Source organism: Haliotis rufescens, unplaced genomic scaffold, assembly GCF_023055435.1.
Source record: "Haliotis rufescens isolate VD_foot unplaced genomic scaffold, xgHalRufe1.0.p SCAF_15, whole genome shotgun sequence".
NCBI lineage: Eukaryota > Metazoa > Mollusca > Gastropoda > Lepetellida > Haliotidae > Haliotis > Haliotis rufescens.
In genome coordinates this window covers 21,316,613-21,329,241 of record NW_025963835.1, presented here as the reverse complement: position 1 = coordinate 21,329,241, position 12,629 = coordinate 21,316,613, and the positions used below count along the sequence as shown (strand labels likewise).

The 12,629-nt window shown below is 38.6% G+C and overlaps 1 protein-coding gene across 4 annotated transcripts in view; it reads left to right on the top strand.

The window, feature by feature from the left end:
• The window catches only part of LOC124135187 (P2X purinoceptor 4-like), a 141,647-nt gene that overhangs the window by 110,704 nt on the left and 18,314 nt on the right, over window positions 1-12,629 (top strand). For 3 of the 4 annotated variants that reach the window (XM_046500427.2, XM_046500432.2, XM_046500428.2), the window contains exon 10: window positions 1,302-1,403. In XM_046500427.2, coding sequence (XP_046356383.2) covers window positions 1,302-1,403 — 102 coding nt within the window. Of the gene's footprint in view, window positions 1-1,301; window positions 1,404-11,025; window positions 11,141-12,629 lie in introns of all 4 variants that reach the window. The other variant, XM_046500429.2, reaches the window with a different exon arrangement.

Sequence of the window (12,629 nt, the reverse complement as noted above, 5' to 3'; positions counted from 1 at the left end):
GCATGAAAAACATTCTCACTTACCATATTTTCTTGAGTATAGTGCGCACCCCCCTCTTGCGGATTCAGTATTTTTGAAAATATTTTTTGATTATTATGTGCAGAAAAAGATTACCTTGTGTATTTTCTCGTAAACTAAGCCGGAAACAGAAATCAGCTGTACACATGTTTTCTTGGAATCTACCAGTGATTCGGTCAAAACACACCCAGTGACATAACTTTCAAGGATATTAATGCTAGGATCGCCAAAATTTTTATCTGTAACTGTTTTTCTTATCAGGAATAATATATTCCAATATCTTGTTATTTTAGTTGCAGCTTTTACTAAATATTTAAAATAATAATAACCCTAAGCGTAGCAGCTGATTGCTATTGTTGGTGATTTATTTTCACATAGAACAATTTGACCATTCACCGTCGAGGCTCCCGTGCAGGTGATTGCGAGAACTACATGTTGACATAGAATCGTCAAACAATAACAAGTATGACTTTTAACGAGTCAAAGTATGACATTTATGATATATGTATCCATTCTCTGTCAACTAAAGTTCATTTCAAGGCGTCAATGGCGGTAATCTGAGCTTCATTGGTGTTAATAACAGTGAGTTGTGCGATCTTCCGATCACTTCACACACGATTTTGCCAAAATTAATTGAAGCAATATTAAAAGGAATTTTGAATAAAATTATGAAATAAGTTACAAACATAAGTCCAGATATACAATGAACACTTTTTATAGCCAGACAGTGTTATGACATGATTAATTTGCGTACTTCAGTATGGATTTCTTGACATGGTATTTCCATTGTTACAGGCTCATGGTAATGTTTGCGTTAGGGAAAAATAGATCAAAACTCATTATGGCGTGCATAATGCGCACCCCCTTCTACACAGCTACATTTTATGGAAAAAAAGTGTGCACTATACTCAAGAAAATATGGTACTAACATAACCATAATAATGGAGGATGCTGTCAATGAATTGTTTGTCTGTTTCAGACCACGATCGTGTGTGATGAATTGTTTGTCTGTTTCAGGCCACGATCGTGTGTAATGAATTGTTTGTCTGCTTCAGGCCACGATCGTGTGTGATGAATTGTTTGTCTGCTTCAGGCCACGATCGTGTGTGATGAATTGTTTGTCTGTTTCAGGCCACGATCGTGTGTGATGAATTGTTTGTCTGTTTCAGGCCACGATCGTGTGTGATGAATTGTTTGTCTGTTTCAGGCCACGATCGTGTGTGATGAATTGTTTGTCTGTTTCAGGCCACGATCGTGTGTGATGAATTGTTTGTCTGTTTCAGGCCACGATCGTGTGTGATGTGGTAGTGCTGTACTTCCTAAAGGCACGGACCTACTACCGGGACAAGAAATACCTAACTGTGACAGGAGACGACGCCTACGAGGTAACACTGACATGTCCAGTTCATTGTACTCATTCTGAGTTCGTCACCACTGACCCACATCTATTTTTTACTTATATGTTGAACTTACTGCTTAAGGGAAAACCATAAGCCAGGACTTGGTTAAATTGCAGGTATTTCATTACTGAAACCATGGTCATTCTGCATTTAAGATTTTGTCAACGTAGTAATGTGATTATTAGTTGTCAGACAGTAGTCTTTGTCCTATTGTAGAAAAATGTCACATTGAAATCAGGTTACGAGCAAAACTATTCAATATTCTGAGATATTACTGGGATAACGTAGATTTCTCAACATTGAATTATGATATTGAATAATATTTTTTTCCTTGGAGACATGCGGAAAACATAGATGCTTAATTTAGAAATGATTGGGGACTGTCTATACACAGATAAATATTCCTTTTCATTTAAGTTCAGTACTGGCGATTAAGATTTTGTAAAGCCTACAACCCAGTTATTGACACAACCCGGGGATGCTGGCTGAAGGGGCTCCCAGTACCTTGTGCACGTCGTAGGAGCTGACGAACATGAGGATCAGGTGCTCACTATGTCTGACTGATTTAGTGTCATCTTAATCTAACACATGGATCATTGCTCATGCTATCGACCACCAGGATTTGTACAGGATACTGTGATTTAGCTTGAACCCCATGGGGATTCCGGGTTAGATTAGATTTCCAGCAACATATGCTTCTTGGAGTGCTGACCTGTGAAGATCTGGGGTAGGATAGGTCTTCAGCAACCCATGCTTTCCGTAGGAGGCGACTAAGGAGATCAGGTGGTCAGGCTTGCAGACTTTGTTGATGCATGTCATTGTATCCCTATTATGTGGCTCAAAGCTCATGATGTCTATCACTGGATTGTCTGGTCAAGACTCCATTATTAACAGACCTCCGTCGAATTTTAGTGGCAAGTTGTTGTGATGAACAAGAACAGGTTGTCATTGATAAACAACTTCTATTGTACAAGTGAGGCTGCTTTTGCTGTTCGTGGTGACTAAAGGGATCAGGTCGTCAGGTTTGGAGACTTGGTTGATTGCGTGCCCTTGTACCCTGTGTATGTTCTTCATTGTATAAATCACTGATTGTCTGATCCAGACATGATTATTTACAGGCCACTATCATATAGCTGTAGTTTTGCCGAGTTCAGTTTTAAACAACAAACAAACGAGGGAGTATTGTTGGCTGTGATGCTAAAACAACATAACTTGCGGTAGTCATACACTCTCTACTTAGACTGACCTTTCGCGATTTTTGGCCGACCAATGGAATGACTGACAATAAGTCAACATTAGCCAATCAGATGGTAGCATTCTCATGGTTTATGGCACTAGTTTCAAACTGTGAATAATACTTAACAAATTCTCGATTACAAATTTCAAAATGGAACAAAGAACCATTCTGGAATGGCTAATAAATGGCCTAGGTCGTATGGATTCAGTCATAAAGCCTGTAACTGTCATTCGGTTTATACTTTTCGAGGTTGCATGATTGGAGATATTTGTGACACATCAGTTAGTTTGTATTTGAGGCTGACATTCTTCCAGTCTGGAGCATCCTATGTGGAATCCATTTTCTACCCTTCCTTGGATAATATCAATTATCACTAGTTATTAATACACAGGTTTTGTCTGCTGCTGTTATTCAAAAGGCCAGTCTAAATTTTCGGTTTTTTTTACGGAATTTGATTGTACAAAATAAAACGCTTTCTTCGGTATTTTTTTTAAATCATCTTAAAGTTTGATTTTGATTGGTAAGGTAATAAAACAAAATAAAGAAAAACTTGTGTATTAAGTCAAATTAAAATCCCTTGGATAATTTGTATTGTAAAGCGACATTTACTGTCAGCAATATAAATAAACCCTTGTCATTCTGATTCTTATTTTTTTTTAAATTTCGCTTAAGGCCAGCAAATTCATTAACTAAGCCAAAAAAAGGTAAGGCTACCTATGTGTTTCTTTAATACAGGTTTTACCGAAGAGAGGCAAACGTTATAATCAGAAATTATAGTAGAAATAGTTTAGATTTTTTTCATGTTGATGGCATGGAACCAAGGATACATCCAAAATGTTTTAAAAAGGTAACTTTGAATAATGAATGATCAAGTGCATTGGCTCTATGGTTCCTGCAATCCTTCTCTGAAAAAAACTAAAAGTTTTAGATAGCATTAGCATGTATGTGTTCTCACTAAGGCAAATCATGTGTTATTGTATTTTTTTGGTTAACTGATCTGCAGACATGAACAAAGGTAAGATAAAAATATGATTAAAATGACTTTTCTGATATTGTTTAAATATTTAAAAAAGACACCTGAAGGCTGTGTTCCTTCTCTCCATTGAAATCCTTGAGGGACACATTCCTACTGTTTCATTGAAGTCCCTAAAGGTTGTGTTCTTTCTCTTCCATTTAAGTTCTTGATGGACGTGTTCCTACTGTTTCATTGAAGTCCCTAAAGGTCGTGTTCTTTCTCTTCCATTTTAGTTCTTGAGGGACGTGTTCCTACTGTTTCATTGAAGTCTCTGAAGGCTGTGTTCTTTCCCTTCCATTGAAGCTCTTAAGGGACACATTCCTTCTATTTCATTGAAGTCCCTGAGGGACGTGTTCCCTCTGTTTCACAGAAGTCCTTGAGGGACGTGTTCCTACTGTTCCACAGAAGTCCTTGAGGGACATGTTCCTACTGTTCCACAGAAGTCCTTGAGGGATGTGTTCCTACTGTTCCATAGAAGTCTTTGAGGGACGTGTTCCTACTGTTCCACAGAAGTCCTTGAGAAACGTGTTCCTACTGTTCCACAGAAGTCCTTGAGGGACGTGTTCCTACTGTTTCACAGAAGTCCTTGAGGGACATGTTCCCACCGTTTCACAGAATTCCTTGAGGGACATGTTCCTACTCTTTCACAGAAGTCCTTGAGGGAATGTTCCCATCATTTCACAGAAGTCGTTAAGGGACATGTTCCTACTGTTTCACAGAAGTCCTTGAAGGACATGTTCCTACTCTTTCACAGAAGTCCTTGAGGGAATGTTCCCACCATTTCACAGAAGTCCTTAAGGGACATGTTCCTACTGTTTCACAGAAGTCCCTGAGGGACGTGTTCCCACCATTTCACGGAAGTCCTTGACAGGTGATGTTCTCATCCCATTTGCCACCAGTGGTGGAGGTAAATACCATCAAGATGAACATATTTTCAGACAGAATATTTATTTTTTAAGACCAGACACATATATTTTTTATTTTACAAAATTATTTTGTCAATATGAGTCGGACGATAAGTAAAAAAAGATGATTAAAATGTAGCATGGTTCCTTCCAGTCTTCTTCCTGGAAGCATTTTCTGATTGGTTGGTTGGGTCCATTGGTCCTAGTTCGAGACACATTTTCTGATTGGTTGGTCGGGTCCCATGTTCCTAGTTCAGGACACATTTTCTGATAGGTTGGTCAGGTCCCATGTTCCTAGTTCAGGACACATTTTCTGATTGGTTGGTCGGGTCCCATGTTCCTAGTTCAAGACATATTTTCTGATTGGTTGGTCGGGTCCCATGTTCCTAGTTCAGAACACATTTTCTGATTGGTTGGTCAGGATCCATGTTCCTAGTTCAGGACACATTTTCTGATTGGTTGGTCGGGTCCCATGTTCCTAGTTCAGGACACATTTTCTGATTGGTTGGTCAGGTCCCATGTTCCTAGTTCAGGACACATGTTCTGATTGGTTGGTCGGGTCCCATGTTCCTAGTTCAGGACATATTTTCTGATAGGTTGGTCAGGTCCCATGTTCCTAGTTCAAGTGACATTTTCTGATTGGTTGGTGGGGAGCCATGTTCCTAGTTCAGGACACGTGTTCTGATTGGTTGGTCGGGTCCCATGTTCCTAGTTCAAGACATATTTTCTGATTGGTTGGTCAGGTCCCATGTTCCTAGTTCAGAACACATTTTCTGATTGGTTGGTCAGGATCCATGTTCCTGGTTCAGGACACATTTTCTGATTGGTTGGTCGGATCCCATGTTCCTAGTTCAGGACACATTTTCTGATTGGTTGGTCGGGTCCCATGTTCCTAGTTCAGGACACATTTTCTGATTGGTTGGTCGGGTCCCATGTTCCTAGTTTAGCAACATATTGTAAGAAGTCATGGCAGGCCGCACTGGCTGCTAAAAAACCCATGGAAATACGAAAACTGGTTTAATTTGTCAGAAAAAAACTTGTGGCAGTAACATACCAATATTTTTATATAAACACCATTTTTGTTCAATAATCTGGACAAGTAGACCTTGTCTCAGGACAAGTGATTTTTTTACTGTTTAGTTGTCAAGGAACAAGTATTATATTTCCACATCCATGCATAGTAATAATTGTTAACCTGGATTGTGTTAGGTGTAAGATGATTGCACAGTTGTTTCGGAGCAGGCCATTATATTTGCACAGTTGGTCATTTTTACATTACTGTCACTCTTAGTATCATACACATTGCCATATCAGCTTCTCCCTGTGCAATTAGTAGTCCTGTCTGGAGGGACTCCTTCATATGATCATGATAATCATGGCTGAGGAGGAGGATGTATGTGTGTGTTACAATAATTGTTACTGACACAGCGAACATTATGTATAATTATCAGTATGAGGATGTATCATATAAATAAGTCAAAAATTTTGCATGGATTTTTACTTCAGACTTGGGCAAGGGCATAAAGATTTTATCACACAGCTAAATTTTGTTTGAGTTGCCCTTAAATTGTCAAAGATCTGATTTATGAGACTGAAACTCTTGGTAATGATGGCTCTTGCATTTTAAAAATATTCGAAAAGAAGGGTCATGAATGAAAATACTATTCGTCATCAACTGAAATGTAGATAGAGTTGTCTACCCTGAAGTGTAGATAGAGTTGTCTACCCTGAAGTGTGGTTAGAATTGTCTACCCTGAAGTGTTGTTAGAATTGTCTACCCTGAAGTGTTGTTAGAATTGTCTTCCCTGAAGTGTGGTTAGAGTTGTCTTCCCTGAAGTGTGGTAAGAGTTGTCTACCCTGAAGTGTTGTTAGAGTTGTCTACCCTGAAGTGTTGTTAGAATTGTCTGCCCTGAAATGTAGATAGAGTTGTCTACCCTGAAGTGTGGTTAGAGTTGTCTACCCTGAAATGTGGTTAGAGTTATCTGCCTGAAGTGTGGTTAGAGTTGTCTACCCTGAAGTGTAGTTATAGTTGTCTGCCCTGAAGTTTTGTGAGAGTTGTCTGCCCTGAAGTGTGGTTAGAGTTGTCTACCCTGAAGTGTAGTTAGAGTTGTCTACCCTGAAGTGTAGTTAGACAAGATAAGACTTGCGTAAAATGTGAAAGAAACCCTTGACAATTATAATCTCTTGGAATTTGTTCCAATTGTTTAGCAAGGGTCATAAAGGTACATTTTCTATGCAACTAAAGTGTGCTAGAGTTATCTTCCCTTGTCAATGAGAAAGGGATTTGTATACCTAAAACAAATGATTTTTTGTGTCATGGATTAGTGCCTTGTGTCATGGTAGTCAGAGCTGTATCCATCCTGTATATCTCAAGACCTCATATTGCGTTAACCCACACTAGATCCTTTCCCGTGGATCTCGCGATCTCAAGTTACTTGCCCTTGATTTTCATTAGCCAATTTGATTTGCTACAATACACAGTCTAGGGGACCGACCAATCAAAATGCAAGTTACGCAGCAGCCATAACCTCGGGTTAGTGATATCAACAACATGGTCGTCAGACCCACTGATTTTGATAAGGTTGGTGAGAAATTCAACACTGAAAACCTGACTGACAAAAGAAAAGCCTTTAAAAAAATTGATTTTTTTTTATGAAGAGTCCATTTATGACCATGAAAACTGCAGTGGCTTTGGTTTCTAAGCAATGTGAGTTACCTCCCTTACCTATTTCCTTTTTCCTTATCTCAATGTTTGATTGGTTGTTAAATGTTAATGAAAGTCAGCGGCTTGTAATTTGAGATCGTAAGAAACGATGGAATGGATTCAGGAGGTAGTGTAGGTTTACTGAAATGCAAGCCACGGAGATATAGAGGGTGACCTTTATGATAATGCATGATGGGAGAAGGTAATACATTGCTATTAGTAAGTCACACAAGCCTCTGTGCCACATGTTTTAGTTTTTGTCTGTTGTGGTAGATGTAGTTGTAGCTGTAGTTGTAGTTGTAGCTACAACCTTTCCTCCCACATTAAGCTGACATGCCTGATATATACCTCGAGTACTGTTCAAAGTAGCCTTAAGCCCAACTCACTCACTCACTCACTCACTCACTCACTCACTCACTCACTCACTCACTCACTCACTGTAGCTGCCACACGTGTAGATTTTGTCTGTTGTAACATTCATATGGTAGATGTAGTTGTAGTTGTAGCTGTAGTTATCGTAGATGATGCCATAGTTGTAGTTGTACCTGTAGTTGAACCTGTAATAATTGTAGATGTTGCCATGGTTGTAGCTGTAGCCGTAGCTGTAGTTGTAGAATAGAAATAGCACCCTAGATCGGAACGTAAGGGTCCACCTCCGTGGTCTAGTGGTAGAGCCTCTGCCCGGAGAGAGGGAGGTCGGGGCTTCGATCCCTGGACAGGTCATACCAGAAGACGTTTAAAGATGGTGCTTGTTAACCTGCCTGGTGCTCGGCATTAATTTAGGGGTCTAAAACAAGGACTGGTCAGCTCGGAGTCAGTATACTGTTTCTGAGTGGAGTATTCATGTTAAACTGCGGCATGGTAGCTCATGTATCATACACACATCGCTATAAAAGTGCAACAATCTTGGATTCATTGTTAAACCTTCTTTTTTCATCATGTATGACCTTTCAGATCTAGTTTAATATTCAAGGATTTGAGTACGCTACAGAGCCTTGGGCTATAAAGTTCTTATCGATTTGTACAAAAACTGTCAGTAAGGGTATACTTTTAGAACAGAGAATGTTTCATTACGCAGGTAAAAATGTCTGGTGACGAAGTCTGTGCTACTTTGATAGTTGCCATGTTTCAAATGTTTCAAATGTAGTTGCAATACAACTTTAAACTGCTTCAGAACAATGATCAAAACAAACTGGTTGCCGTTAGCAATAGGAATAAAATCTAATATGATCCTGATGATTATCCTTGATATCTAATTACACATCTCCGAAATGCTTGCAGTTATTTGTTTGATACTGTAGACTCCCAGCTCGGTGTGCATTGCTAAGTTTACACAGTCAGATGTTCTCTTAGAGGCAGGTTTGCTCATGGTAAAGGCCATGGAAGTTGCAGGAAGTAATAATACTATAATGTTTTAGAAAAGTAGTGGAAAATTTATTTCAAGAGAAGAATTTTTGGAATGGACTTTAGATATATGAACAGTCAATGATGTTGCACTTCTTTCAAATGTTGATTTTGATGATAGTTTTAGATTTTTTGTATTAAAGAGAGCGGTTTTACAAAACGGGACATGCATTTGTACAGAACATGCACTTGTACGAACACAGAACATGCATATGTACCAATACACACCTGTGAAGATCCGGGTTGGAAGAGGTCTTCAGCAACCCAAGCTTGCCGTAAAAAAAAGGCTTGTCACAAGAGGCGACTACCAGGATTGGGTGGTCAGGCTTGATGACTTGATAGATGCTTGTCATTGTATCCCAATTGCATAGATCCCTGCTCTTGATGTCAATCACTGGATTGACTGTACCAATACAGCACATGCATTTATACCTACACAGAACATGCATTTGTAACTACACAGAGCATGCATTTGTACCTACACAAAACATGCATTTGTACCTACACAGAGCATGCATTTGTACCAATAGAGCACATGCATTTGTACCAATACAGAACATGCATAATTTGTACCAATACAGAACATGCATTTGTACCTACACAGAACATGCATTTGTACCTACACAGAACATGCATAATTTGTACCAATACAGAACATGCATTTGTACCAATACAGAACATGCATTTGTACCTACACAGAACATGCATATGTACCAATACAGAACATGCATTTGTACCAATACAGAACATGCATTTGTACCAATACAGAACATGCATTTATACCTACACAGAACATGCATTTGTACCAATACAGAACATGCATTTGTACCTACGCAGAACATGAATATGTACCAATACAGAACATGCATTTGTACCAATACAGAACATGCATTTGTACCAATACAGAACATGCATTTGTACCTACACAGAACATGCATTTGTACCTACGCAGAACATGCATTTGTACCTATACAGAACATACATATGTACCAATACAGAACATGCATTTGTACCAATACAGAACATGCATTTGTACCAATACAGAACATGCATTTGTACCTATGCAGAACATGCATTTGTACAATACAGAACATGCATTTGTACCTATGCAGAATATGCATTTGTAACAATACAGAACATGCATTTGTACCAATACAGAACATGCATTTGTACCAATACAGAACATGCATTTGTACCAATACAGAACATGTATTTGTACCTACACAGAACATGCATATGTACCAATACAGAACATGCATTTGTACCTACACAGAACATGTATTTGTACCTACACAGAACATGCATATGTACCAATACAGAACATGCATTTGTACCAAAACAGTACATGCATTTGAACCTACACAGAACATGCATTTATACCTACACAGAACATGCATTTATACCCACTCAGAACATGCATTTGTACCTACACAGAACATGCATATGTACCAATACAGAACATGCATTTGTACAAATACAGAACATGCATTTGTACCAATACAGAACATGCATTTGTTCTCATACAGAACATGCATTTATACCTACACAGAACATGCATTTATACCCACACAGAACATGCATTTATACCCACACAGAACATGCAATTGTACCTACACAGAACATGCATTTGTACCTACACAGAACAAGCATTTATACCCACACAGAACATGCAATTGTACCTACACAGAACATGCATTTGTACCTACACAGAACATGCATTTATACCCACACAGAACATGCATTTGTACCCACACAGAACATGCATTTGTACCCACACAGAATGTGCATTTGTTCCAATACAGAATTGGCTTTAGTATTCAGCAGAGTCAAGGTGAAGGGGATGACCAAGAACACATACCCCTGCCAAGTATGTCTGAGAGCAATGGCTTGTCCACAAATGCAAAGCCATGAGTTTTTTATATTAAGAAGTAGGATACATGTACAAGTTTTCCATTCCTTTTGTCGAGCATTGCGAACACAATAATGACTCAGCAGAATCATTGGTAGTGTTTCCATGTGTCACATACTCAAGATATCTTACCACCAAGCTCTATAGGACCTCTGGTTCATTTGTATCGTTCTGGGTTCGACATTTAGGCTATGCAACACACAAAAACATATTGATAGATCAGAAGCAATAATTAGTGTAAAACCCTCTGTTGTAGATGTCTTGTTCAACCCTTGTATTCCGTACTGTAAAATGTAATTCCTTGCGTATCTTGTCTGATCATGACCTCAACACGACCTTGACATGACCTTGTTGATGTAGTAAATTGCTACAGCATGTTTCAGCTGAGTATGAGAGTGACCTCCCTTGTAATGTTTCCCTTGTCTTCTCCCAGGTGGAGCTAGTAGGTTCCCCCAACTGTAAGGCAGGACAGTTCCAGTACGGAACAATGACTGAAGAAGATTAACCACGTATTCCTCCCTTCGTTCCCTCTTTCTTTACTAATACAGGTTGGTTTCTTTCTTTATTTCTCTCCCTCATTCACTCACTCGCTTTTTCTCACCAGTTTGTGCTTGGTCCTCTTGTGGCTACAGTTTACTTGTGTGTCTGTTCGTCTGTCATTTTCAAGGTCTCAATCTCTGAATGGTGGGTTTATGATTGTGCTTTTGACGGTTGTTTGAATATTTATCAGTGTTCAAGATCATGTATCTATCCCTCTGCGCTTCTTTCAGCTCGATTGGCTTATGATGTTGTTTTCCTGCTGTTCACTGTTGTTTCATCTGATTGCACAAATGGTCAAATTTTGTTCAATTTAGTAATGTCAGATTGATGTTCATTTTATACCATCGACTGGGTAAAGAGATGTACAAATATATTTTAGGATATTGAGAACAGGTTTGAAATCTTTTACAAGTCTTGACTTTTTCTCTTAGGACATGGAGAGCAGGTATTAAATCATTGAAAAGTCTTGGCTTTCTCTCTTAGGACATTAGGAACAAGTATGAAATCTAAGTAAGGATAAGAATTTATGGATGAACAACTTCTTTATTACAATAAAGAGCGACGTTTTGGTGTAGGTTCTAACACCGTTATCAAGCAAGTGATGTATATAAAGAGTGTGGTTGACAAGTATATATACAAGTAGGAGGCAATGTTTATACAGTAGAGTAGATATTGTTATATGGGAGTAGAGAAGCCTCTTAGGACATAGAGAACCGTTATGAAATAACTGAAAAGTCTTGGCTTTCTATCTTAGGACATGGAGAACAGGTATGAAATCATTGAAAAGTCTTGTCTTTTTTTCTTAGTACATAGAGAACCGTTATGAAATCTTAGGACATGGAGAACTGGTATGAAATCACTGAAAAGTCTTGTCTTTTTCTCTTAGGACATAGAGAACCGTTATGAAATCTTAGGACATGGTGAACTGGTATGAAATCATTGAAAAGTCTTGTCTTTTTCTCTTAGTACATAGAGAACCGTTATGAAATCTTAGGACATGGAGAACTGGTATGAAATCATTGAAAAGTCTTGTCGTTTTCTCTTAGGACATAGAGAACCGGTATGAAATCTTAGGACTTTGGGAACTGGTATGAAATCATTGAAAAGTCTTGGCTTTCTCTCTTAGTACATTGGGAACAGGTATGAAATCATTGAAAAGTCTCGGCTTTCTCTCTTAGTACATTGGGAACAGGTATGAAATCATTGAAAAGTCTCGGCTTTCTCTCTTAGTACATTGGGAACTGGTATGAAATCATTGAAAAGTCTCGGCTTTCTCTCTTAGTACATTGGGAACTGGTATGAAATCATTGAAAAGTCTTGGCTTTCTCTCTTAGGACATTGGGAACAGGTATGAAATCATTGAAAAGTCTTGGCTTTCTCTCTTAGGACATTGGGAACAGGTATGAAATCATTGAAAAGTCTTGGCTTTCTCTCTTAGGACATTGGGAACTGGTATGAAATCATTGAAAAGTCTTGGCTTTCTCTCTTAGTACATGG